Source organism: Siniperca chuatsi, linkage group LG13, assembly GCF_020085105.1.
Source record: "Siniperca chuatsi isolate FFG_IHB_CAS linkage group LG13, ASM2008510v1, whole genome shotgun sequence".
NCBI classification, from domain to species: domain Eukaryota; kingdom Metazoa; phylum Chordata; class Actinopteri; order Centrarchiformes; family Sinipercidae; genus Siniperca; species Siniperca chuatsi.
Window position 1 is genome coordinate 12,168,095 of NC_058054.1, and position 27,921 is coordinate 12,196,015.

Below are 27,921 nucleotides of genomic sequence, written 5' to 3' on the forward strand. Positions count from 1 at the left end.
CACACATCACAGCTGTCAGTATCTAGTGAGATATGAAGCCGAAAAGGAGAAGGGAGGAAGGAGGAGAGCCCTTAAAATGGATATTACCGCTGTGTTTGCCTGTGGAGCATGGAAAGGTGGATTTAGCACTACCTCTAGGATCTTTACTGTACCGTCGGCTCACCACATGGTACGTTGTAAATGCATATTATGATCATGTTAATACAATAAAAAGTCTGCTTTTTTAAGTTTTAGTAAAAATCCTCAATCCACAATAAAAAAGAGATATGTTGGAGATATTCTTGAATTTTGAGTTTGATTATCCAGTTGTTCACTGAGCATTATTTCTGTCTCATATATCTCATTTAGAATTCAAAATGTACATCTCAGAAGGCAACAATGACAATTCATCTACAGAGGTTTTCAGCCTGCAGGTATAATATTCCAGCAAAGGGATTATCTCAGCGTCCAGATATGTGAATTGGCTACAGCAGAAGATACATCAGTTATAAATTATGATTTTGAAAGGTTTCATTACTCGTGTTTACCCTGATCTCTGTTATCACACCTCAACACCTGCACCTGCTCTGACTGTGTGCAAAGAGGAGAATGGGGGGGGTTGACTTTTGTTTTTTCCCAGCTGCATGGAGGATCACCAAATCAAACAACAGCTTATAATTACAGTTTATTTCTTGTCTTATTAAACTGTCTCTTTTTAAGCCCATTTTTGTGGTCTGAGTTGTAGTATTTTGCACTGTGGAATTACAGAACAGTTCAAGCCCTTGTTCTTTGCTATTTATGCTTTTTCTGTTGCAATTTAAGTAGTGTGGTGGTTCATATTGGTCCAGCTGATATTGTTAGAACCTAAAAGGAAAGTTACTCAAATAAAAGTAAAGATACTGAACAGTTCCAATGTTGAGCGACAGGTGAAACGACGAGTTTTGCTCTCATAACCTTGTTTTTTTTCTTGGCATGGCATTAGATATAACTATTTTAGAAAATGTATTTGCTTTAGATAATCAGAATTATAGTACATTGGGGAGGGTGAAATTATTTGTTATGCAAATGTGACTTTCCAAACTTGTCAGTACTGCACAAAGTTTGGCAAACATCTAATTTACTAAATACTAACCACAAGTAGAGACAGTCTGTACGTGCTGGTCTTCATTCTTTAAAAGAAAGAGACATCCACAATGCAAGTTCAGATGTTGTAAAGTGCGGATGTACACCTCCTATACACATAGATATCACTGTGTTCTCTAAAATGCGACATTTTCTATAACTGAGAAACTGTCTTGTCTTCAGAATTACTGTCACGTGATTTTTATTATTTTGAACTGGTTTTGAAAAGGTTAGACAACCCACAGGTTTGCAGAGCTTCCTTATGTCAAAGAAAAGCATGTCATTTGTTGAAGTCAAACCATGACACTCACCAAAACTGGCACGTGTCATAGATTTGTGTTTTTGCCTGAAAACATCTGACCTTTAATGACACTTTTGGTTCATTTAGAGATTGAATTGTTTTTAGAGATTGTCACATAGCTGCATGTTTTCTAAAAGTGAAACAATACGTATTAGTATAAGTTTTGGCAATGTGCTCTATAAAACCTACTTCCCTAATTGTTTGAACAATGTTCTTTGGGTTCAAACAATATCTGCAAAAGAAATAGAAGATAAAGCTGAGGGTTTTGTTACAGTAAATCGGGATTTGAAACATTTCTATTTTTGATTGTAACACTGATTGAACATCATTCATATTGAAAACTGACTGAATTAAGTGTGTGAATCTACAAGAATCTAAACAATTGCTACTCAGTAAACACCTTCCACACACATAAAAAAGACAGCAGTGTCTGTTTAAATATGCTGAAAGCGATCTCTCAGGCATTTGGCAGGGAAAAACCACAAATTATGGTTGCAGAGTGAGACAGCATTATGAGCCTTCACTGTGTGGTCCATCACCAACTATAGACCCCTCTCCCCTCCTGCTGTTCTCTCCTGCCCTTCTCCCCTCCTGCTGCCCCCTCTGCTGGGGGTAGCAGGCATAGTTGACCCTGGTAAAAATTCAACTGGCCCAACAATAAGGTGGTTAGACCTTACCTTAATGGCCTGGTCGTGGATGAAAAGGAAGTGGAAGTTGCAGAGTTTGAAAACAAACACTAGATTTATATCACAGTCTGTCTACTTTAAGTTCATCACATGCAGTCAAACTAGAACTATTTCCAACTGGCATGCTCAAGTATTTCAGAAATCACGTTGGGTAACTTATATTGCTTATGTTGATAATTTAAATGACACTATTGTGTACTCATAAGATGCAGCTGAAAGCTCTGGGATAAATCCAGTAATTTGCCAGAATTTGCCAAACTACCGATCCCAAGGTCAAGAATTTACCTTTAAACTCAACATGCCTTCATGAGTTCAGAACACATTTATAAACTGTGAATGATTTGTACATGTGTATAAACAATAAATCCTTTATAACACACCGTAAGGATTTGATTATGTGTGTAATATATATCATTGAATATGATTACAGCTAAGTTATACTGTGTTATTAATCATTCATTAACTGTGTATACACCAGTTACAGATGCAAAGATAAGTTATAATTGTTGAAAAATACATTAATAAACACCAAAAACGTCCTTCTGTGTACAAATACATTCTGTGTGTGTGTTTAAAATTATAATTTATTTATAAATGCAAAATAGGGAGGTTAAAGTAAGTCAATTAACCGATATGTAATAGACTATCAGTTGTGCATGTAATTCTCCCCTCAGCCACATGGGGCGACATCTCCCAGCCTGATGAACACGGAAGTGTTGCTGTAACGGAACCTCTGACGTGTCAAATTGTCGCCATTTTCCTGAGGAAGGAAACGCCTCGAAGAAGGAAGGAAACATATCAACTGTTAACGTAAGTGTGTAAGGGCGACTTTAACGAAGCCAATTTATTGTTGTTGCTATTGCTGAATGTAGTCGTAACAAATACCATGCGTTTGCAAGCAAAGTCGTCTTTGTGACAGCGGTTACGATAGCCTGGACGCCGAGAGAAAAACAGTGACTTGCTTTGTCAGAGCTAACTTTACGATTAACTAGGTAATTTATCTGAATTGACTAATTTGACTTTCTCCTGGTATTTCCTTATTTTCTAACACGTGTCCACATATTCTGTATTAAATTGGGTTGTAAAAAATGCAGTAACAATCTTAGCATAGTGGAAAGTAGTTGTCAATAAATTGTCGGACGATTATTAGCTTTACACTTTGCCAAGCTAATGTTAACGTTGTTGTTTACGTAAAGCTAAGTTAGGTTAGTCGGGCAACTTGGCATTGCAAACTGAATGTCAAAATACACCAGTGAGCTACCTTGGGTCTTAAATTGCGAAAATGCTGGGATCTAGTCTAACTTGCAAAGAACAATATATTTACTAGTACACGGTGCCTGGTAACGTTAGTTATTATAAAAGCTAGCCCCATTTTTGACCTCATCACTACGCACGTTACAGCCTGATTTGGTCACAATCAAATCAAATTCAAATGTATTTTCATGATCTTTCTCAAACGCGTTACTTTGTATGAAAATAAAAAAAACTATTGGAAAGAAATACCAATATTTACCAGTTTGAGCAAGGAGATGTTATATTTCCGGCTACAATCTTTGTTTGGATTAGGAAAAGAGAATTTGAGAAACGGGTTAAGAAGTTATTGTTTTTTGATCCAGATGGTTAGAAGAGTCTTTGAGAATACTTGTTTTTTAACAGATGCTTAGCTCTGTTACTGGAATGTAATGTTAATACATTAGAGGCACAAGTGACAAAAAAAATGTTTAAATCCATTATTTCCACAGACTTGACATAAGTTCTAGCAAAGAAGGAGAGCAAAGCGACAAAGGCTGTGGAAATATTGGATTTAAACTGGTTTCACCCTGGGCAAACACTCTATCACAGATGCAGAACTGTGACATAAAACCTTTAATACCTTTTGTAGACCCAGCCCACCGCTAGATAACAGGTAGAAAACAGTTTTCAAATCTTCCCCTGAGCTTTGCGTAGGGAGCTTTATGTGACCTAACCAAGGAGTAATGCTGATGTCACAGATGGGGCAAACTAAAGGTAGGCTGCACTGATGGGTGGCATTAGGTGGTAGACAGTTGACATTTTTATTGGATGGAGAAATAAAATTTTGCTAACGCCTTAGAGACAATTCACTCAGCTGGCATGTAAATTAGTCATTTGTGGTAATATGTCAGCTTACAGAAACACCAAGTGGGGTTTCTCGGGGATTGCAACTAATGATTATATTAATTTCGATCCATCTGCCGATCATGGATTTAATAATTTGGTCTACAAAGTGTCTGAAAATTGTCAAGCCAAGATAATGTCTTCAGATAGCTTGTTTTGTGTGACCACCTGGCAAAAACCCAGAGAGATATCAGTTTTTAAGACAAACATAAGCAGTGAATCCTCCCATTTGAGAAGCTGGAAATCTAAATTGTTGCAGATTAATTTTCTGTCCATTGACTAATTGACTAATCGACTAATTGTTTCAGCTCTACTCCAAATCTTTGATTATTTGCCACATGCTTATTCAATGCCACCCTGATTTCAACAATTGTTCTGTTGTTTCTCCTCAAGTTTTTTTTTTTGGTAAAGTAGGTTCCCATCACCAGCCTCGATGGGGAATATGTTCGCACAGCTCTTTAAAATGTTCGGGAAGAAAGAGATGAGGATTCTCATGGTGGGTCTGGATGCTGCTGGAAAGACGACTATTTTGTACAAGCTCAAACTTGGAGAGATTGTGACTACCATTCCCACAATAGGTAAGTCAAACATTGTAAAATCATGGTGTTTTATGTGTCACACATAATACTTGTCTAAGAAGCCTGTTTACATGTGTTGTGTACCTGTGTTACTGTTAAATTAGAACTTTTAAGTTTGGTTTTAATGTGATTGATTGTTTTTTTCCCTTCAGGTTTTAATGTAGAGACAGTAGAGTACAAGAGCATCAGTTTCACGGTATGGGATGTCGGTGGACAAGACAAAATTCGACCGCTATGGCGACATTACTTCCAGAACACACAAGGTACGGTCAGTTATGTGACTGACTTTTGTTGGCTTTCAATTAGTGACTTTGTAATGGGCTTTTTTATTATTTTTTTTAGTCACAACATTTCCACTGCTTTGTCTTTACATATCGCACACACACACACACACACACTCATTTGTTCCCCTCTTGCTCTTGTTCCAGGTCTCATCTTTGTTGTTGACAGCAACGACAGAGAGCGAATTACGGAGGCTCGTGAAGAGCTCTTGAGAATGTTGGCAGAGGAGGAGCTGCGTGATGCCGTACTATTAGTGTTTGCCAACAAACAAGTAAGTAATGCTTATAAAAACTGACGTAAGCAGGTGTATATCATGAACAGTTTCTCGTTGTATTCACGGGGTTGACTTCTAATGTTTAGTCACTGTTTATTGTTTGTAGGACCTTCCAAACGCTATGAATGCAGCAGAACTCACAGACAAGATGGATCTTCACTCCCTTCGCAACAGACACTGGTACATCCAGGCAACCTGTGCCACCACCGGGGATGGCCTTTATGAAGGACTGGATTGGTTGTCTAGTCAGCTCAAGAACCATTAATAATCACCTACTATCTACAACTAATCAGCTCCACCCAATCTCTGACCTTGCTCTCTACTATTAAGGTGTTGCAAAAGTTACCTTGTCCAAATAGAAAAGGACTGGAAGCAGCCCTCACTTTAGCTGTTATTATCACAAACGTACAGGCCAGTGGTGGGGGCGATCTATTCTTGTAAAGCTGTTGGTTTCGTATTTTATTTTATGTAACTGTAAATATATTTGGTAATGGGGCAGCTTATTGCACTCTCACAAATCCTACCGTGGTTATTTCTCTTTCTGGCTGTTGGGCAGCCATTTGTGCATTGAATAAGAAAAGGGAGGTGAGGAATAAAAAATTTACCAGCACATGTTGGCCCCAGGACCTCAGTGCAGTCTGATGACTTGTTATTAGCTGGTCACAGTGATCCATGAGGGGCTTTTAATTTTCAAAAAACTGAATTAAACACTGATGCACTACTTGCAGCTACTATGGTAACTTTAACCAGTGACTACATGTGCCAGCCCCCCAAATTACCATTTAGTAAACACTGGCACTGACTATTTGTACTCTGTACTGACATTATTACTTTGTCCAAGTTGAGACCCCCTGTCTGTGAGCACTTACCAGCCTTTGTTATACACTATGTTGGCTTGAATTGATACATGCTGCAATAATCTCACATCTACCTGCTTCATGAAAATCTATTGAGTCAGCACTGGATTTTTGTATTTCTGAGTCTCAGGTTTATCATGTGCTGCCTTTGCAATATACTTGTTAGCAAAACTAACTGCATGATGTGGTCTGTTGGTCTTTAAAGATGTGCATATTTACTGAGTGTTAACATCATTAGGCTGCACAGGAACTATTACCCCACTGAGTACTTATTTTAACAGCCCTATACTGTAACTTGTTGTGTGTACTGTTAGGTAATTGTAACTAAAGGAGTGGCACACTACAATGGCCCCACTGTCTTCACTAAAGGCTCTAGCAGTCATACCTTTTTTTATTCAGTTATTAAAATACAGAAAATGGGTTGTGATGGCAATACAAAATCAGTTTCGGCTACATGTTTAACGTGGTGCCAGTATTTCTTCCTTTGCAGCACATTGTCCTTGGGGTAAACAGGAAGCCAAACATAATGCCTTCTTATCCAGAACACATGTTGCCTTTTATTTTCAATCTTCTTTTCTAAAAGGTGTGGGTGTTACTTTACTGCTTTGAAGATGTCTCTGGGGGGTTCATTAAAAATATTTTTTTGATTTATAACTGAAACTAAATATTTGAAAACTATGTTAATCTCTTGAGTTTGTTTTTTTTATGTAAAGCTTTTGTTTTGTGAGGAAAAAGCACTATAATTAAAGTGACTGGATGAAAAAATGTTTCTGCAACTGATTTTGATCCTCTCTCACTCTGCAATAAACTTGCTGAATTTTAAGGTGTGGAATTTAGCTTTTCTCCCTACTTGGTAATATTTTGTCATTTTCCTTTGAAAATTTGCATCTTTGCTACTAAAACATATACACACTTAATCTTACTATCTTTGAATATACCATAGTGCTGAGATGATTAGTCAGTCAGTGGGTTGACAGAAAATTAATCAACAACTTTGATGTTTCACTCATTTATGAAGCAATAATGGCAAACATTCTGTTTCTAGCTTGTCAGTTGTGCTACTTTGCTGTTGTGTACAACAAGAAAAAAAAACAGCAATTGGAAGATGTCACTTTGGACTTTGGGAACTTGTGATAGGCAGTTTTCACAATTATCTGACATTTTATTGACAGAACAATTAATCAAAAATAGGTTAATTGATAATTAAACATAACCCCCCCCCACCCCCACACTAAAATTTAACAACAAACCCCAAGACTGGTGTCATAGCAACCTGTCACCCTTTGACCCATGGAGAAATGTGATGCCCCAAGGTGGTGTAAACCACCCAATGTTTGGGTTAAAGCAGTAATGTGGAGAGCACACCCTGTTTCACATTGTGTAGGGTGGCAATCTAGGACAGCATTCTTGCAGGTTGATTAGGCTGCTATGGTTAATGCAGCCAAGCCTATAAAACATGGCAGGAGAGTATGGTGGCGGTGGAAGGGGAGGGAGTTCGAGTCTCAGGTCCCTCATAGGGCTGCTTTGTGTGGCCTCCTCTCCTGCTGCTCCATCAGCTTCGTTTGTGTGTGGCGGTCTAACGGTACTCGGTCATATAAAAAGGACCAGCCTGGTTTTTTGCACTCTTCTTTATGAATGCCTTGCTCTTTTTTAGTGCACCCCCCCAGGTGCCAGCCAGCAGAATACCCTTTCAGACCAATTCAAGGCAAATGCAAACACTACACTCTATTACGACCAGTGGAGAGCATTCCAATGGTATCGCCTGAACCTAGAACGGTGCAGGATTAAGGAGCGCTGGCGTGATTGAGAAAAGAAAAGGACCAGAGCTGCTGAGTAGAGCAAGAGGCACAGTGGGATGCAGATGTGCAAGGGCGAAAAATGCATCAAGGAGCATCTTGGAAGATTTTCTAGAAAAACATTAAAAGAAACTCGCTTGATTCTTCTCACGTGTATGCTTACTTTAGAGATAGCTGCAAAGTCCTATGTTTAAATAAATATGTTCTCTTTAATGATAGAAACATTAATGTTGCCCAAATAATAAGGGCCAGACACAGAATAAAAGATCATTGTTTGATTTGCAAAATATTTTATCCAGCATAGTATTTTAACTAATGAGATAAAAACAAATGACAGTACAGAAAATGTGATATTTGGTGGTTTAATCACATAAAATGTGTTAAAAAACTAACTTCTTGTCAACCAAAACCCAAAATAACACAAATGACACCAGTGTCTTATGACCAACTGACCAACTTATTGGGTGAGAAGTTAAAACACAAGGCCAAAGCCTGTTAGTCAGACACAACGACCCGTCTCCGTCCACAGTCCGTTTGGCTGTTCAGGGTAAATGAGGTCTTCTGCTGTAGAGCGTTCTGTCAGCGCTATGTGTCTTTGAATGGGGCGCATTAGTCGTCCGAGTCTGTGTCGTGGCGCCGCCTGTGGCTTTGTGTGGCACCAGCAGGGGCCGTCTTGTGGCTGACAGGGTTACGGGGGACAGGAGACCCCCCATCAGAGGAGTCTGTGTCATGCCGCTGCTGTCGATGATGGGGGTAGGAGGGCTGTCGCTCGGCCTTTGCTCCCCCCCTTGAATGGCTGTCATGGGGTCTGGCTCCACTCTGACTATGGTATGATGGATTATGATGATGGTGGTCCTTTCTCTGCCTAAAGAGTGATAGGAAATAAACAATCCGTGATTGGTTTGTGGCGGATCAGGTAAGATGTTGTGAAGCTGGGGAAAAAGAAGCTGCCAGATGAGCGTTATAGTGACATCTACAAAAAACACCCCATGGCAGCTTTAAGTCAGTATAACTGGCTATAGTGCAGACAAATTTCTGTATAATTAGCAACTTATAGCATGAAATCTGTACACTGCCATCCATATGTTGGTTTACAGTACGATTCCTCTCTCACCAGCACAAACTGTTAAAGCACATAAATTACATTATTCAATCTGGTGTGTGTCCCCCGTCATACACACCTGATTTACAGGATATAGGAGGTCTTGTGATACATGCACCCCAAATTTATAAAGGTAATGCTTCAAGATGCTGTGTGTAGGACAGTGCCGCCCTCTAGTGCTGACAGAGGAAAGCTTTTGTTTCATAGCAAGTCTGTAAGTTTGCTAATTTGGCCAGAATACAGGAGGTGGACACAGTAACATGAACAAATGCGCAATATACTTAAATAAAATACAAAAACAACATCACTTATTAATGCAACCTTTGTGAAGCCTGTAATAATTAAATTTGGTTTGGAGATAGAGGTGTTCTTCCAAATACATAACAACATGGGGTTTTTAAAGCCATACTTTATAGTGTTCCTGTTATTTTGTCCACACTCAGGCGACACAGCTAATGACCATAAGATCTCTATAGAGAAATGAACCAACCTTTTTCTGTTGTCATCTGACCCCGAGGAGGATGAGTCTCTTCTTTGCCTTTTCTTCTTTTTTTCCTTCTTCTTTTTCTCCTTTTTGTTCTTTTTTTCTTTCTTTTTCTTTTTGCTCTCGTGCCTACAGAGTTAAAAATACAAAAGTAGCAAAGATAATTATTACTGAAATAAACATGGGAAACTGGATATGGGGCAACATTTTGTCCAGCAGAACTAAGTGTTTTATGTTCATACAGGTGCTCACAAAGTTATTTTATGTGGTAACAAATACAATGCATACTCACTGTTCCACATCCCCTTTTTCCACACTCTTTGTTGTTGAGGTTTCTGGACAACCCTCTGTTTTGTGGTGCTGTAAAGAAAGCATTTCTTTAATAACTGTATCAAGTTGTAGATCCAATGAAATAAACTCTCACTCAAACTCTCAAGTCTCTTCACTACCTGCAAAAGATATTCAAAAATGCTTGTTTTTCAGTCCATCAAACTGCTTTGCGCTTACATTATAAACATCTGCATCTTCAAACATTCAGTGACATTTATCAGTGAGGGAAAAACAAACAAACAAAAAACTTACTGTAAAAACTGGCAAGCCTATTTTAGCTGCCTCCTTTTCCTTTTGGGAGAGCACCATTTTCCTTGACCCTGCACTGTAGATGGAAACACTCAACAAACACTTTACAATCACAGTGCATTAAAATAAAACGCTCTCTTGCCACCACCTAATTGTCAAGAGGAACATTTGAATGAGTTTTAACATAACAAAAATATAACATCGTGAAAGGCAGAGACAAATAGACATTTTTCCAACCCATATGTTGTTTGCTTTAAAACAAACAATAATATTTTCAAGATAATCTTACAAACATTAAAAAGTAGGACCTTAATGAACTGAAACCCCCAAAAGTGGTGGACATTTAAATTTATGAAATGCTGTATTTACATATAAAGAGGATATTCAAAATATGAAGACAAATGCCCAGAAATACTTGACATTATGTCGGTGAATACTTCTGAACACTTGTTAATGTTAGCATGTTGCGATTTGTGATTGGGACTTTCCATGTAGATTTCTGCATATTCTCACGTGTAAATTATGCGTACAATCAGTACAGTACACATACTGTCCTTTTAAATTTGCTAATTCATTCATTTTATTTAGTTTCTTTGTATATTAGGCTGTTTTATCCCAAAGTTGACAAAGTTCTCAAGAAAAAAAATCACCTGGAGCTTCCCAAGCCTGAGACACGGTCCACATTTCTCTCTTCACCATCAACCTCTTCCCTCCTGCAAACATCTGCAAGGTCCTGGTATTAAAATTGGGACAATTCAAAATCATTCAACCTTTTTAATGAAGGAAAGTTCTTTAAAAATGTTTACAAGCTTTTGAGTGAAAGCAAGACCAAACAAAGTGACTTACCTCTTTGGTCAGGCCAGTTGGTTGCCTCTTCATATTCTTGTGCCCTCTAGATGGAGAATGGAAAAGATAAATTGGCTGATATTTGTTGGCCCACACTTGCGTTTGTCTACCATTTATTTTACAGGAAGTTATACGTACAGGGCAGCCATCAGTGCCTCATGCTCTGCAGCCTTGACAGCAGCAAGTTCGTCCTCTTTGGACAAAGCTGAGCTGCCTTTTTTGTCTCTTGCATACCATGTTAGATCTTTGCCTTTCTGCCATCGTCCTACTGGTGCCATCAAAGAGTTCCCTGCAAACAAGACATAAGAATTTAGATCAGTTGAGAAAGATGCGTTATTACCTGCTACTTCTACTGTACAGCTCAGTTTTACAGACACTGCTGTAACGGTAATGTAATCCTGAGACAACCCCTGGAGGTGATCTATAGACAGTGAATAAAGGTACAAATTGTAAAGTGTTATAATAGCACCCATGGGGATTTTTATAAGACTTAAGGTGTGTAGATTTTAATAGCACATTGGGATGGACACTTTCTGATTCAGATATATGCCCTACATTCAGTAAAACTCGTGGATGCTGTACCCCAAACAAAATTTATTTGAGCTCACAATCAGTCCAATTACAGTGTCAATGGAGCAACTCCAAAGGAGATCACCCAACTGCTTAAATCACTTAAAATCTTGAAGCTTAAGATGATGTAAGTTAGGGCTGCAATAAACAATCATTTTCATTATCAATTAATCTGCCAATTCTTTTCTGGATTCAGTGATTACATTCATTCAGTCATTTTGGCTATAAGAAATCAAAAAACAGTGAAAAATGCCCATAACAATTTCCTCTGCCCAAGGTGGTGTCTGTCATCCAATGTCTTGTTTTGTCCAAAATACAGTCCACAACCCCAAAATAGTCAACAAATTCTCACATCTGACCATACCAGATATTTGACATTTTGGCTTGAAAAATGATTGACTAATCATTGCTGCTCTATAATGATGTTGGTCCATCCAAACTCACTGGAACAGCACAAATTAAATTCTGTTGTGATGTAGACTTTTCCATTTGATGTAACACATGAATGAATTAGAAAATTTGCAAAGATATTTCACTTTGGAAGCACATACACATTTTGGGTCGCATCCCCTCCCAGTCACGTGTTAACCATACTTTTTTTTTTTTTAACTCTGCTACTGACAGACAGTATCAAATATGTTGACAGTAAGCCTTTTGATGTACCCATATCATGTGTTTGCGCGAGTTCATTTCCCAAATATAAAGACATGTGCTTAACAAGTTGGGTACTCTTATCTTGTCCTTTTATGCTACAGTTGTGGTGGGTGCTACGTAGTTATTGTTTGGCATGTTGACAGCGGTGTGGGCTCAGATAACGGAGTTTCTGCTCAGAGAGAGGGAGCAAAAAAAAAACTGGGACCTGCTGTTTGTAGAGTGGAAACAAAACTAACACCGAGCGACTACACCAGCCCAGACACTGTAACAAGGGACTCTACAACAAGAGGTATGAAAAAGCAGCAGGTGTAGTACTGACGCCATGGTGTGTAGTTTAACTTTGATTTGTTGGTAGGAAGTTAGCAGACAGCTATTAGCAATGTCTCTGGTTAGCGCTGATAGCGAACTGGGCTGGCGATTTTTTTGGACTTACCGAGATAATTTTCTCTGTGTTTATCGCCTTTCACGTCATCCCAGTTGAACTGGTCCTGGCCTCCTCGGACTCCTCCAGATCTCGAGGAACCAAACATTTTTGTCACTTACTTTGAAGACCTGGAGCGTGTTTACAATTACCTCAATCAACCGACTTTAGCCACATTAGCACACGAGCAGCGCGATTGATCAGGCCTTCAGCATTCACTCATCCGGGGAGTTTTGCGTTAAGTTTAACTTCCCTGTCTTGATCGAAACAACGTGATTCCAGGTGGTAGTGTTTACGTTGACCACTGAAACTAATCCGGTAACTAATTTTGCCAGTTATTTCCAGAAAGAACTGCAGAGCGCAAGATGAATAAGTTAGGTAAAACAGCATTCAAATCAAGCTAGGCTATGCTATGTTTTATACAGTCTATGTATATAGCTAACGTTACTCTGCGGCCTAAAAACAAAGCTACAGTAGTAAGAGTGCCTGTCCGTGCGCATATGTGTCCCCCGTCAAGGAAGCAACTGCAGCTACCAGTAAGTTACATACACATATTTAAATGGCTGCCTTTGTATCGTCTATTATCTTGTGCTAATGTTAAAAAAACTTTCTGTGTTTTGTCCCGCGCATTTTCGACGCTCGCGAACGTAACGTGTTAATGTTTTGGCCCGCAGTGATGACGTAGGCAGCACACTTTTCTATAATTTCTCTCACCACAAAAAAAAAGAAAAAGGAGCAGAAGAGGGAGGAAAGCGTCCGGAGACGGACCCACAATCTTGAACTAACGTAACTCCCGATGTACATGAGACATTTTTCCAGGCTATTTTCAGGTAGGAAGCAGGATATTTGTCTCCCTCGTATTATATTTGAATTGTCTGCCATATCACTGTAGCTAATACTGCCATTCATTCCCTTTAGTGTGATAGGAGTCAGATTGTTTCTGCTGCTTTGTTGCAGGGGAAGATGGTTATATGTTCGCTGAGCAGGATTAAGTTTAGCTGATGCAACGTTACCTGAAGTTTAATCGTTAGTGTGATTGCTGTCTTGTATACTTCTCCTGACTTCTGTGCAATAGTTTTAATTCTACCAAGAATTATTGATAAGCCAAATCGGGAGCGATCGGTGTTAACTGTTATACTTTGAGTTATTAAGTTTTAAAAACAATCCCATAAACATCCGTTGTATTTATATATCAGCCATTGTATATAAAGTACAAACTCGATTGATATTTCAAAATGCTCAGTGTTGCCCACTGATCAAATGTACATATGCTCATTATGTTGAGTTATATATACCTTAGCCTAATGCTGAGGTGTTTTTAAAGCCCTCATTCACTCCTGCATCTTTAACTCAGGTACTACTTATTTTTAAGGTCAATTAGTTTACGCATTCATCGATTATAAAGTTACCCAAAAATCCTACAGATCATCTTGAGGAAATACTTCTCCAGTTTGTATTGAGCATCCTAAAAACATTTATTCAGCGTTTCCATGCATATAACAACATTTTATTGCTCTAACAATGAGTCAAAGTGCACTTTGCAATGCCTGAGTTAGTTGTTTTTAATCTGTTAGATAATTCTGGCACAAGATTGTAAACACATGTGACACTCAATCTGTAATAATAAACCATGGAAAGTGCTACTCTGCAGTTTCTGTATGCTGTATTTGAATTGACAAACTATAAAATGGGTTGGAATGAAGAGATCACAGCATTAGATTGAATAAGGATGAGAACAGGTTAAACATGTGCCCACATAATCACCAAATCACATCTTCTTCAGGGTAAACTGACCTAACCACACTGCTGTTTTGACATTACATACTGTATGTTGTTCTTTGTAGGGCTGCAACAAGTGATTATTTTCATTACTGATTTTTCTATGAAGCAATAAGTCATTTTGTTTTTAAAATTGCTTATTTTGTCCAACCAACAGTTCAAAACCCAAAGATATTCAATATACTATCATATTAGACAAAGACAGGCATTACATTTCTCACATTTGAGAAGCACTAATTGGTTAATCAAATTGTTTCAGCTCTCATACTGAACATATTAGCAGTCTGCATCCGACTACTGAGACCTGATAAATTTCACACGATCACGTGAATTTTGCCTCAGGCAAATATCAATCACATGGGGTTTAGTGCACATGGTTAAGCTTCCAATCAGTGTCAGCCTGTGCTGATTGTAAACTCACGTCTCTCATTTCCAGTCACGCACCTCTACAGTGCATCCGGAAAGTATTCACAGCGCTTCACTTTTCCCACATTTTATGTTACAGCCTTATTCCAAAATGGATTAAAGTCATTATTTTCCTAAAAATTCTACAAAAATACCCCATAATGACAATGTGAAAGAAGTTAGTTTGAAATCTTTGCAAATGTATTAAAAATAAAAACCTAAAAAAATCACATGTACATAAGTATTCACAGCCTTTGCCATGACACTCAAAACTGAGCTCAGGTGCATCCTGTTTCCACTGATCGTACTTGAGATGTTTCTATAACTTGATCGGAGTCGACCTGTGGTAAATTCAGTTGATTGGACATGATTTGGAAAGGCACACACCTGTCTATATAAGGTCCCACAGTTAACAGTGCATGTCACAGCACAAACCAAGCCATGAAGTCCAAGGAATTGTCTGCAGACCTCCGAGACAGGATTGTATCGAGGCACAGGCCTGGGGAAGTGTACAGAAAAATTTCTGCAGCATTGAAGGTCCCAATGAGTACAGTGGCCTCCATCATCCGTAAATGGAAGGAGTTTGGAATCACCAGGACTCTTCCTAGAACTGGCTGCCTGGCTGAACTGAGCGATCGGGAGAGAAGGGCCTTAGTCTGGGAGGTGACAGGACAGGACAACAACCCAAAGCCAAGATAACAAAGGAGTGGCTACAGGACAACTCTGTGAATGTCCTTGAGTGGCCCAGCCAGAGCCCAGACTTGAACCCGATTGAACATCTCTGGAGCGATCTGAAAATGGCTGTGCACCAACGCTCCCCATCCAACCTGATGGAGCTTGAGAGGTCCTGCAAAGAAGAATTGGAGAAAATGCCCAAAAATAGGTGTGCCAAGCTTGTAGCATCATATTCAAAAAGACTTGAGGCTGTAATTAGTGCTTCAACAAAGTATTGAGCAAAGGCTGTGAATACTTATGTACATGTGAATTTTTTTCCCCTGTTTTTTATATTTTAATTACATTTGCAAAGATTTTAAACAAGTTTTTCACGTTGTCATTATGGGTTATTGTTTGTAGAATATTGTGGAAAGTAATGACTTTAATCCATTTTGGAATAAGGCTGCAACGTAACAAAATGTGGAAAAAGCGCTGTGAATACTTTCCGGATGTACTGTATGTCAGTTTCTCACTGGGGCTGCAACTAACAACTCTTTTCATTATAAGTTTATCCATTTATTTGTAATAATTTGTTGTCTGTAAAATGTCAGAAATTATGATAAATAGCCATCGATTGGTCAAAGTGATTCATTAAAATAGCATTTTTAGTCTGACTGGCAGCAGCAGAACCATAGTACTGATAAAATTATAGAAAACATTAGGAAATGGGAAAACAAAACTCTTTACATTTGCAAAGTTGTAACTTTATGAATGACAATACTAAAAATCTGAATCGATTTGATTTAGTTAATGAATCAGTTGTTGCAGTACTGATTATCATTGTGTAGGAGGCCATCTTTAAATATTGGCAATAAATCTATCAACAAGCAAACTTTTATAAGGCTTTTTGTTATGTTTTGTTTACTAATGATTAAAGTAGGTTTAGTAAAGAATTAGCCCTCCATATGACAATCACAGGCATTCAAAAATGTTGTTTCTAGAGCTGAAACAAGTCATCGATCGTCAGGAAATTAATCAGCAACAATTTTGATAATCAGTTAATTGTTGAGGTCATTTATCAAGCAAAAATGCTGACGATTAGCTACTTTTGTGTTCTATATCACTGTAAACTGTAAATTCTTTGGGTTTGGGCCTGGTTTTGGCCAGATGGAAAAAAGCAACATGAAGAGGCCCTCTTGGACTCTGGGAAAGTGTGGACATTTGTCTATTATTGTCTTATTATTTTCTGATGTTTTATAGGCTAAACAATAATCAATAATGAAAATAATTTGTTGCACCCCTAATTGTTTCCATATGGCTGATGCAAATTGTCCAAATAGAATCATGGATAACTTTTGAAAATCCTGTGGTGGAGGGTTGGAATTTTGGGGATTATACCCAAATGAATACCGAAAAATGTTGAGGCTTCTTCACACTTCTGAAAAAGGGACTCATGCACCTTTAATGAGCCATGTTGCTGTTTACTGGAAACATTCAAGAGGCGATGGAGAATGCCTCTTGTCATTTGCACCTGCAAAGACACCCTCGCTGCATCTGGTTTGCCTGGAGACAAGCAGGCTCATAATGCTCTGATTTTATTCTTGGCTATAAAAAGATCTCAGAGGCTTGCCAAAGTCCAGCACAATTTACTTTTGTTTTTAAAGATGGATTAGGCTAATATATATATGTATATATATTTTTTATTTGTAATTTGGTGGATGTCATCATGTCATATGGAATACCTCATTTTTGGACTAATTGCCAACCTGTCTGATACCCGACATCGATGTAAGTAATAGGCCTATAACCAATAATCATGATGATTGATATTGGCTTTACATTGTAGTTCTTTTAGCAGCTCTGTATCACAGCTACAGCTGGTTTCCTATTGCTAATATCTGTTTGGAAGATTCTCACAGTTGTTACTGAACTTCGACCAGCACACAATCACGCCCTCCGTGTTCAGTTGAATTTCATTTCTGATCGAGCTCTGTGCGTATTAAGGAACACCACAGGCATTACTTTATTCTTTACTTACCTAAAAAATGCTAATGAAAGAAACACTGTGTTGAATATATCACAGTACAGAGTAGGTAAGATGTTGAAGTAGCTAGTTTACAAAGATGTATACTACAAGTACTATGGATCGGATTGCTGCATAACTTTTTTTCGTTGTCGTTTACTTGATTATTAGCCCATCTTGTATTTCTTAGCTGCTCTGTTCTTTTCCTGTCATCACAAGTCGAGTAGGGCTCTCCAATTAGTGAGTAAGACAGACCGCACCATGGTTACCTCACGGCTTGCCAACCAGTTGATTGGCTCTGCTCTTGTGGGTGATGTTTTGGTCCCATCATTTGGTTCACCTTTGAGTACCGCCAGCTTATCATTTTATTGTGTTTATCCCGCCAGAGTGAGGCATGTCTATTTTAACCCGCTGTAACGTTGAGAAATCTCTTCTTTTTAAAGCCATATGTTTAGTGCACAGACAGATTTGGTCATAATGACTCATGCCACGCGAATCCAGTGGATATGTGTCATCCCTCCAGTCTCACCCACTTGTTTCCAATACTGAACGCTCCTTTCCACCTCTCCTTTAGCTATGGCTGGACCCAGGCCTGTGGTTCTTAGCGGCCCGTCCGGGGCAGGGAAGAGCACTCTGCTGAAGAAGCTCATGAAAGAATATGACAGCGTCTTTGGCTTCAGCGTCTCCCGTAAGCATGCCACTCTATGCCAAAACATTTCACATTTAGTTTTGGTGGATGGATATATACATGTGTACTTAATGTCACTCATACAAGCAAATGCAGTTTTTTCAATTCAAATAGGGCTGCAACTTATGATTATTTAGTTATTTAAGTTATTCAAGGTACAATGACATAAAACAGAGAAAAGCAGCAAATTTACTGTAAATGATTAGTCAATTAATTGATTAGTTGATCGACAGAAAATTAATCGGCAACTATTTTAATAATTGTTTCATGCAAAAAATACCAAACTTTCTCTGGTTCCAGCTTCTTATATGTGAGGATTTGCTGCTTTTCTTTGTCTTATGTAATAGTAAACTGAATGTTTTTACATTTTGGACTGCTAGTTGCAAAACAAAAAACAAGCGTTTCAAAGACAAAACTTTAGACTTTAGGAAATTGTGATCGTAAAAAAAAAAAAGATTGTTTTTTATCACTATTTTTAAAATGTTATAGTTCAAACGATTAATCAATTAATCAAAAATAAATAAATAAGAGGGAGATTAATCAACAAAGAAAATAATCATTAGTTCCAGCCCCAAATAGATTATGAAAATTCTTGCAGACCGATTGCTCTAGTTTCAAATAAAGTACAGACTATGACATAAATGTCTTAACATCCCTCAGATACAACAAGAAATCCTCGACCTGGAGAAGAGAACGGCAAAGGTACGGCATGTTCCTCCTCTTTCATGACCACTGTAAGAGTCAATTACATTTTTTGAGTCAGCAAAATGATCTGTATTCTGTATGTCTCCTTTTTCTGGTTTCAGATTACCATTATGTCACACGGGAGGTGATGCAGATGGGGATTGACAAAGGCGATTTCATTGAGAACGCAGAGTTTTCTGGGAACATGTACGGGACGAGTAAAGCTGCTGTGCAAGACGTCCAGGCCAAGAACCTCATCTGTATACTTGACATTGACATGCAGGGTGTGAGGAACATCAAAAAAACTGACCTGAGGCCCATCTACATCTCTATCCAGCCGCCATCCATGGCAGTCCTGGTAAGCACAGAAGGAAATGCACTTAATTTAATTATACACTGCACACTGCCAGAGAGGAGTTCCTGGGTGTTTGACTCTGAGGTAATTTGTCATACAGGTTTTGGATGATCTGAATATCTCTGAATACCTTCTCTACATTTTAAGCCCTTTGTTGATTTTGTATTGTTTCAGGAAAAACGTTTAAGAGACAGAAAAACCGAGTCAGAGGAGAGCCTCCAGAAGCGTTTACGTGCAGCCGAGATTGAAATGGAGTTTAGTAAGTATTTGTTTGTTCGGAAAAATGTAACTACATAAACTTTAAAAACACGACTCGGAACAAAATTATATCTCCTTCTAGGTAAAGAACCTGGTGTATTTGATGCCGTAATCGTCAATGATAATTTGGAGGATGCTTATGGGCAGTTAAAACATGCTCTTCTGGAGGTGAGTTACTAGTGCAGAACACAGTCATTAGATAATCAACACACATTAAAACACTGTTTTAATGCTTTGAATTCAGATTCAGTTAAAGCGAGACTGTGACTTTTTAAAGAATAATAACAATCTTCCTCTTACAAATGGAAAGTTGAATTGACCGTTTGCTAAACCCCTCCCCCAAACAACAATTGTCCAATCATAGCTTAGCAACCGTAACTAGGCACAGCAGGCCTGACAAGCTTTGGATATGGGTGTGCATGGGACTCTGCTTAGAGCTACATGTCATTTAAAGAGTTTGGAGGGTCAAGAATTTTTTTTATTTAGCCTTTCCAAAGCCAAAAACAAAAGTGTAAGGAATGGACTAAACATTGTGTTTTTCTGCGTTAATGTAAGCTGCAAATGTTAGCATGGCTGGCTAACTTGCTTACTAGCTACCTACTGTAGTAACCCAGCGTTAATTCCAAGTGGTTAAAAGTTAGCATATCATTAGCTTACTACATTATTTTGTGGGGTTACAGGTTTATACGTTAGATGAAGCCCCACTCACAACTAGCACATGGATGATACTATATCAGAGTTTACATTAGCAGCTCTGTCCTGTTCTTTATTGGATTTGGGGGAGTTTACACTCCAGCCAGACTTGCTATCAGAGTTACTAGCCAAGCATTAACATTACGTTTGCCAAACACACTGGTGAGTCCTCATCCCAAAAGCCTTTTCTCTTGGAACGTCTACAACTGAAACTGAAAGTAATTTCTGTCTTGATTGTCCAAGAATGTAAATATTCAAACTGGGATAAGTTAGAATGAAATAGCTAATAGTCAGATCTTATATTTTCCTTATTATACTTATAATACTAGAGCTAACTAGCTCTATGTGGCAATACAAGAACAATGCTGTTTCCTTATTTCCATTAGTGATGTAACGTTCGCGAACGATCCGATCCTTTTTCAACGGCTCTTTAGTACAAACAAAGGGAACTGAGTTGTATTTGGTGAGAGCCGTTCTTTTACGTGAACTGTGTACCAGTAACATTACCACTCTAGTTACAAACTGCCTTCGACTCACAGCACGATAGTGGGTCCACTTGATTACTATCCTGGCATATGCTGGTGTTGCATCAGCTGAGCGGGGCTAATATTAAGTGTTCAAGGCAAGGCAACTTTATTTACATAACACATTTCATACAGATGGTAAACTCTAGGGTAAAAAGTAGTTAATTCACTGAGAAAGCAGAGGGACATGGCGTCACCTTGTCTAATGTTTACAGTGCAGATCATTGACATTAGGTCTGGCAATACTAATTTAGTAATTTAGTGCTGATAAACCTAGTCCACACATGCAAAAAGAAATTATATTGGTGGGATGTCTGTCTCAATCTGATCCAAATCCTACCCTATCATTATTCAAGTGATTATTTCACAGATAAACCTAGTAACCCCCACTCCCTTAAAGGGGGGGAAAAAGAAAAAGAACGATGAGTCAAAAACGGCTCTAGGAAAGGAACAGAGCCGTAACATCCAGCTCCCTTCAAAAAGCCGTAATTCCCATCACTAATTTCCATGTCTTCTATGTTTATCGTAAACTGGTGAGGATAGTGTTGCTTTAGCACTAGTTGTATATGAAGGATTCTTGTTTTGGCCAGAGTATTGAGCTTTTCAAACAACTCATGGAATTAGTGTTAGCTTAAATAGCTAGTTAGCTACAGCTGGTAAAATTGACGCCAGTAAAAGTGAGAGGCCTGCTTTTGTCCACTTTTGTCTGAAATCAAGTACCAATTTTTTTCAAAATTGACTATGATTCTGAGTGGTAACCAGTAGCTTATGGTGGCTAATAAGCTAACTTGAGAGGGTTGTCATTGGTTACTAATGTTAGTCAGTTTGTATGAATCCTCTACGTGCTCCTGCTACACTTCATTTTAGCATGTCACAGATAAACACGATGTCTTCAAAGCAACAGACTGAAGAGGAAATGAAGGCAAATTCCCACCTTGTGGTCACTGTTCAGGAAAAGATACATAGTCTGGCTTTAAATTTCTTAATTCGTTGTTGTATATTTGTCTGTATTTCCTGGCCAGCATTACCTACCTGTATTGGAGCATTTTAAAATATTTATTTTCCTTTTTCTAGGAAATTAATATGGTCAAGAAAATCAACATGTCTTCGTAGGAGACCGCAGCGTACTGACAGCTTTTTAGTCCCATCCAGCCACTCCTCACAAAACCACAGACCTTCATTGCAGTTGTGAACATTCCCTCAGATGGTGGTCTGTGAAGCTCAAACATCCCTTAGTCTATACACAAATGCATACAGTAGGTTTTACATGGTGTTTAGAAGTAGTTCTTACCAAATGATATATTACATACTGTAAAGTGGAACTTTTTTTACTGACAGGAAGCGCTTTCCATATTTTTATTTTTATTTGTATGAAGACAAAATACTCCGATGATGCTTACTTGATATGTGACTGGCATGGTATGCAGGATGCTCTGTTGGACAGGGTTTACTGAACACAGATATACAGCTTGCAGCTTTGTCCTCTTCACCAACCAATGTGGCTTTGAATATAGCTTTTGTTTGGGGTTATAACAGAACAATTGTACTGTTTTATTTGTATATCATTTTGCAGCTTTACATGTACCATAAAATGACATTCAGTGGACTGTTTTGATTCCTAACTAAAGGTTTTTAACTTTGCAGGACAATTAAATGGCATGTTTATCTTTTTATATTATATTGCTTAGAGTTAAGCACACAAATCTCCTTTTTACTTGAAAACAGAGAATATTTATGACCCATCTGTAATTTGGTATGTTTATTTTTTCACATAACAATCAAAAATTTTCAGTTTTAAAGATTCCACTGAAATACAGTAATTATATGTTACATCATACTCATCATACATATTGAGATGCATGCAGTCCTTTGGTTTGCCATTTAACACTTAACCAGCTCTTATAATAATGTGCTTGTTGTGGAAAAATGTATTCCTTAAGTCTATTAAACGTCCAGCAGTAAAACTATGTTGTGTTACACTAAAACACTGGAAGAAGAATGTATGTGTGCTATAAATAAGAATTGTGAAAGAAACTGGCCATAGTTATTTGCAGTACATTTATTTAATTCAGACGTAACGCTGACTACTCAAACATCTTTCCAAAAACTAAACATGTACAGTACAAGCAATTACAATCTGGTAGTGCTTTAATATTAATACATAACATGATCCTTGTAACTGACTGAAATACCTTTTTTAAAAACAACACAAACACCACAAATCTTTAAGGGGGCAGATACTGTATTCTAGTGACTTTTTTAAATAGCATTGAGAAAGTAGTAAATTCTGTGAGCTCACGTCCTTTGCATAAACATCTGCTTGCAATCAAATACGACATTACAGATCTGGTTACTCTGGATGAACACATCTGCTTTGGAAAAGCAAATACATGCAGTCACTCATCTAAATATCTAACACTTGCATATCAATATCCCTGTGATATCCTGTGTATTCACAAAAATGTCTAAAAAGCTGAGTATAACATTCAGTTCACAATTAATGGTAGAAACATGTTTCACAATAATAAATGATGTAAATGCAGTCAAATATAGAGATCTGATGTGAAACAGGTTCACCAACAAAATTATTTGCTTGTAGAAATGTCATATTTTTTATAAGCTGCTCACCAATAAATCGTTCACAAACAACCAACGTAGTAGAGAACTTCTGCCAAACTGGCTATAATTTGACCACACATCTTTGATTAAACTTGAACAGCCCTTGGAGCATAATGGTCACCAAAGTTCTGTTGTTAATTTTACATAATCGGTCTTGCATATTTAAATGAACTGATAGTAATACTGAAGTAGAAACATGTGGACATGACCTCATTAATAGTCATTAACTCCAACATTTGCTGCTTCAGGAATCCAAGGCACTGCAAAAGTGCAAAAGGCAACATTTCTTGAAAATACAAAAGTAAAACCGAAAATACAATATACCTATATACTGTATAACTATTTGTTTATGTATATAGCAAGAGTCAACACTAATGATAATGCCTGGAACAGTTAATATTAGTAGCTTCCTGTTCTCTTAAAGGTATGTATAAGTGAAACGTGATGTTTTGTTTTTGGGGTTTTTTTGTTTGTTTTTTTTTTTTTACAAAATTCAGCTCAACAGTCGATGAAATTGTTCATCAGTAAAATGTCAAACCTTAATTTCTTGTTTTCTGTCCACTGTGTATATTGTACAACACATACTGAATATGTCATAAAGCAGTTGTAACCAAGCAGTTCTGACTTACAGTGACATAGTTATACCTACATTTTCCAACTCGCCTCGTCTAAAGAGACCATCTGACTAACCACTTGTCAAGAAAAAGACTTAGAGCCTATTTTCTGATGGGCAGCTTCAAAATGGAATGGTTTGTCAAATGCAGTAAATATACTTCAGGTTAGGATATGTCTTATTCATCATGTAAGTAGAAATGTCCCCATTTAAGACTAAGAGGGTTTGTGGTACCAAATTGCTACTACTGGTTCTGATACAGGTTATCACTGATTTGAAGAGTGACTGGGTTGCCCACTGATGTGTAGCCGTAGGTCTGAGTTGACACTTTGGTTTTAAAGCTCTGCTGCCCACCCTCAACCCTCTGCACCTCTGAGCAGTATGAAGGCTTCACTTCCAGCTTTGCGTGGCTCACTTGTATGGGGACGTGCCTTTCCGTCCTGGACCGGGCTCCACTGGCTTGAGGGACAGCAGATGAGAAAAGGCTGCTGGAGAGATGCTCCCTGAAGCGACCGAAGAAGCTGCTCCTCTGCCTCGGGACCACGACAGGCCGCCCCACGTTGAGGAGCACTGGCTGTCCCACTGTGGACCCACCGATCTCCCTCTGGAGCACTGAGATCTCACAGGGCTTTTCTGCAGCAGGGTTGTGGGTGTTGGAGGAGCCGTAGGTCTCTCCTTCTTCTGGGATGTAGTCCTCCAAGTCTTCGAGGGTCAGGACATGGCCTCCTTGTGTCAGAATCTGATGCTCCTGCTTTCCAAACGAGTTATGATCATTATCTTCATCATCGGGTTCAAAGATGACAGTTTGTTGATCATCCAGGTCCTCGCTGTCCTCTCCAGCTGGAGTGAGGACAGATGAGAGCTCATGTGGCTCTCCGGTGATTCCAGAGACAGAATCAGAGGTAACATTACCCTCCTCTTCTTCCCAGGAGAGTGGCTGGCTGCTGACGTCTCCCTGCAGCTGGGCCTGGGCCTGCTCCACCAGCTTGTTGTTGGAATTGTTAGAATTTGGGTTTTCCAGTGGAGACCTTTTGGGTCTGGAGGGAGTGGCTGCACGATCAGACCCTGCTGGTGAGATGCCTCTCCTCCTGGGCAGCCTGGGGGATTTATTGACCTTATACTCGATGACCTCCTCTACCTCAACCCACCTGGGCTTGCTCTCCATGGCCCTGGCTTCAGCCCGCTCAGGTTCAGTAACATAGAGGGTTGGGATGGTGGTCTTTCTTGGAGCGGGCATCCTCCTCGGCCTCGCTGTAGGGGGCTCTGGGGTGGAGGTCTCCGAGCGGGGGGCTCCTGCAACAGTCAAACCAGGGGACCTGTGTCTCCTCATACGTGGATTCTTCACCACAGTGGTTATAGTCTCCTCACTGGCATGAAGAGAAAGAGACAACACAGACATTATTAGACAAAATACTAGACTGCATGCAGTTTTCACACTGATGACTGAAGCTGGTGGGCTTACACCCTCACTCATGAGCCAGTACAAGTGACACTGAGCTTTGTAACTAAATAGGAAAAGCTGACTCCCCGAAAACTAGAAAGGAAAGTCTGATGTCAAGTCAGCACTTGCTGCCATAAGCTTCTCTGCACTGTTGTGTGTTGCTACAGTAACAAGTATTGGATTCAAATATAAATGCTGTGTGAACAGCTGCAATAATAAAATTGCCGGTTAAAGAAGACAGCACCATGGTGAAGACAGCCCATCCTTTCTTCATCCTTGTGACAGAATCCTTGGCACTCAGGCTTTAAATAATACACAACAAAGCATACATGGGGCCACAGAGAGAGACACACACACATACAAAAGTGCTCCAAATTGCCTTTAAGTCCATTTCATCTTCTACACAGCAAGGCCAAACATTCAGTGTATCTGAAACTGTCTCACAGTTAGATAGGAAGCTTTTTCTTATAGTCTAAGTAACATGTCTTACCAAAATAATAAGGACATGTAATGCACAGAGGAACTGTTTAGAAGATGATCAATCAGGCAACATGCTTCAGGCACAAGGATAACTTTAGCCTGTTCACACTTACATGATGATGGTTTTCTTTGGTATTCTAGTCTCCTGCTCAGTAACTACGGGGGAAGCAGAATGAAGGACATTTAATAGACAAAATACGAGAATTAGTCTTAAAGCTAGAGTTGAAAAAATATCCCATCTAGAGTATAAGACCTGCATTAAAAGCATTATTATTCAGAACCCCCAAAAATTCTAGTTTTTAGAGAGAGGACAAAGTCAGTGTTCCTACCTTCAATAGTGATGGCCTGCTCACCAGTGCGAGCCACAGCAGAGGGTGGAACTAAATCAGCAGCACACTTGGCACTGCCCAGACGGTTGGACAACTGGCGGAGGCAGGGAATATATTTTTAGAGTCTTAAAGATGACTTATTGTTGCTAATTGATATCAACTGAGTTAAGAGTCAGCTCCTAGGTACAAACACAATTATAAGGCCATTGAGAGAGATTGATTGGTTGGTTATTCTGCACAGAACATTTTCCCTCCTCTACATATTAGTTTAAATAACACTATAATAAAGTTTGTTATTAAAGTATGATATTTATTTTATTGTCGACCAACCTCACACTCATAGTGTCCCAGGTCTCTCTCTGTCAGGTTTTTTATTACCAAGACCAGAACCCCACTACGGAGCTCGCTGTAGGTCTGATACTTTTCCTGGTCAGTCAGCAGTCTGCCATCCTTGAACCACCTTGACCATAAACAGGGACACACGGCCAGAGAAGAGAAGAGGAGGTTAACGCACAGGGCAACGGAAGTTTCAAAGGACCTCCTGAATTGAATTAGAATGTTCTGCAAATTTCATTGATGTGTGCATACCTGATCTTGGGGCTGGGGGCGCTCTGTATGATGCAGGTGAACTGAGCGTCCTCACCGGCAACAAATGTAGCATTCTTTATTTTATTCACAAAACGAGGAGGCACTACAAGAAATATGTCAAAATATAATACATGTTTAAACACTAGAGAGGTTAGTCATGAGAATACTGTGCTGGAGTGTTCTCTGAAACAGCTGAATAAAACACTCCCATGTCTAATTGTTAACAGAATAAACTGGCTTCACAAAAATCTATTACTTAATTCCAAAACATCTTCAGGTAGGCTATCAGGTATTTTAGGACACTATCACACTGTATGCCACTTACCCTGAACAGTGATCTTGCCAAGAGTGCTGGCATTTCCAGCTGGGCTTGTGGCAAAGCACATGTACTGGCCAGAATCACCCGCTGTCATGTTATCCAAGATCAGTGTGCAGGAACCATCAGGGTCCTCAATGATGATGTGATGAGGATCTGCCTCCACAGTACGTCCATCTACATCCAACAAATAAACCAATGCATTGATGAAACATTGGGCCTCAGAAACTGTATAAAGAAGTTAGCCTGTCACTCAGTGGTTAAGGGCATGCGCCATTACTCCCCATTATTCTATATACTGTCTATCTATAAAACATGGTGCAAATGGCGTACCCTTGTACCAAGTGACTGCAGGTTTGGGTACTCCAGTGGCTTTGCAGGCAAGCTTAACAGTCTGTCCCAGCTCTGCTGTGCAGTTTGCCAGAATTTCATCAAAATCAGGAGGACCTGTACAAGGAGATTAATCATGAAAGGTTATGTTTGAAAGTAGGAGAATATTAAAATACACTGAGTGATAACAGAGAGAATAAGATAAAGAAAAAAGTTAGACTGTGTCTGTGTGTGTGTGTGTTCCACTCACTCCATGCAGGCATGCTGTATCGTTGCTGCAGTTCTCTGAGGTCTCTCAGCCACGAGTTCTTGATGGTAACAGTTCGGGCCTGCAAGGTGTATTTCCTCACAGAGTCCTCGCGTTCATGCCAGATCTCAAAGGCACGGTCATCACCTTCCACTGTCTCATTCACATCAATGTTATTCAGCTGCAACAGGATGAAGAATGCAGAAAACACAGTTTAGGCTGCTAATC

General features: G+C 39.0%; 4 protein-coding genes across 33 annotated transcripts in view; 2 read left to right on the forward strand and 2 right to left on the reverse strand.

Moving 5' to 3' along the window:
• The first annotated feature begins 2,762 nt into the window (after positions 1-2,762).
• Positions 2,763-7,038, forward strand: arf1 (ADP-ribosylation factor 1). 4 transcript variants are annotated; one of them, XM_044221001.1, is made up of 5 exons: positions 2,763-2,898; positions 4,639-4,802; positions 4,955-5,065; positions 5,231-5,355; positions 5,465-7,038. In XM_044221001.1, the coding sequence occupies exons 2-5, from the start codon at positions 4,658-4,660 to the stop codon at positions 5,621-5,623; spliced, it is 540 nt and encodes a 179-aa protein (XP_044076936.1). In that variant the 5' UTR covers positions 2,763-2,898; positions 4,639-4,657; the 3' UTR covers positions 5,624-7,038. The 4 variants fall into 4 exon arrangements, with proteins under 4 accessions (XP_044076936.1, XP_044076938.1, XP_044076937.1 ...); XM_044221003.1 differs by having other exon boundaries at positions 2,766-2,898; positions 4,619-4,802; XM_044221002.1 differs by having other exon boundaries at positions 2,884-3,080; positions 4,618-4,802.
• A 1,319-nt stretch (positions 7,039-8,357) lies between these two features.
• On the reverse strand, positions 8,358-12,820 carry lg13h1orf35 (linkage group 13 C1orf35 homolog). Its single transcript, XM_044220996.1, has 8 exons — positions 12,680-12,820; positions 11,161-11,311; positions 11,023-11,068; positions 10,827-10,909; positions 10,180-10,252; positions 9,890-9,957; positions 9,604-9,726; positions 8,358-8,876 (listed from the first exon to the last, which is right to left on the reverse strand). The coding sequence occupies exons 1-8, from the start codon at positions 12,774-12,776 to the stop codon at positions 8,621-8,623; spliced, it is 897 nt and encodes a 298-aa protein (XP_044076931.1). The 5' UTR covers positions 12,777-12,820; the 3' UTR covers positions 8,358-8,620.
• Positions 12,241-22,764, forward strand: guk1a (guanylate kinase 1a). 4 transcript variants are annotated; one of them, XM_044220997.1, is made up of 8 exons: positions 13,062-13,203; positions 13,342-13,497; positions 18,103-18,216; positions 18,877-18,918; positions 19,023-19,258; positions 19,430-19,514; positions 19,596-19,681; positions 21,805-22,764. In XM_044220997.1, exons 2-8 carry the CDS (start codon positions 13,464-13,466, stop codon positions 21,841-21,843), a joined length of 636 nt encoding a protein of 211 aa, XP_044076932.1. In that variant the 5' UTR covers positions 13,062-13,203; positions 13,342-13,463; the 3' UTR covers positions 21,844-22,764. The 4 variants fall into 4 exon arrangements, with proteins under 4 accessions (XP_044076933.1, XP_044076932.1, XP_044076935.1 ...); XM_044220998.1 differs by lacking the exons at positions 13,062-13,203; positions 13,342-13,497 and adding an exon at positions 12,241-12,535; XM_044221000.1 differs by lacking the exon at positions 19,596-19,681.
• A 7-nt stretch (positions 22,765-22,771) lies between these two features.
• obscnb (obscurin, cytoskeletal calmodulin and titin-interacting RhoGEF b) overlaps positions 22,772-27,921 on the reverse strand; it is a 58,670-nt gene continuing 53,520 nt past the window's right edge. For all 24 annotated transcript variants that reach the window (XM_044220970.1, XM_044220978.1, XM_044220976.1 and 21 more), the window contains 8 exons: positions 27,697-27,874; positions 27,450-27,563; positions 27,126-27,293; positions 26,801-26,903; positions 26,543-26,672; positions 26,213-26,306; positions 25,997-26,039; positions 22,772-25,329 (listed from right to left, as the gene is read on the reverse strand). In XM_044220970.1, coding sequence (XP_044076905.1) covers positions 24,207-25,329; positions 25,997-26,039; positions 26,213-26,306; positions 26,543-26,672; positions 26,801-26,903; positions 27,126-27,293; positions 27,450-27,563; positions 27,697-27,874 — 1,953 coding nt within the window. In that variant the 3' untranslated portion in view covers positions 22,772-24,206. The remainder of the gene's footprint in view (positions 25,330-25,996; positions 26,040-26,212; positions 26,307-26,542; positions 26,673-26,800; positions 26,904-27,125; positions 27,294-27,449; positions 27,564-27,696; positions 27,875-27,921) is intronic.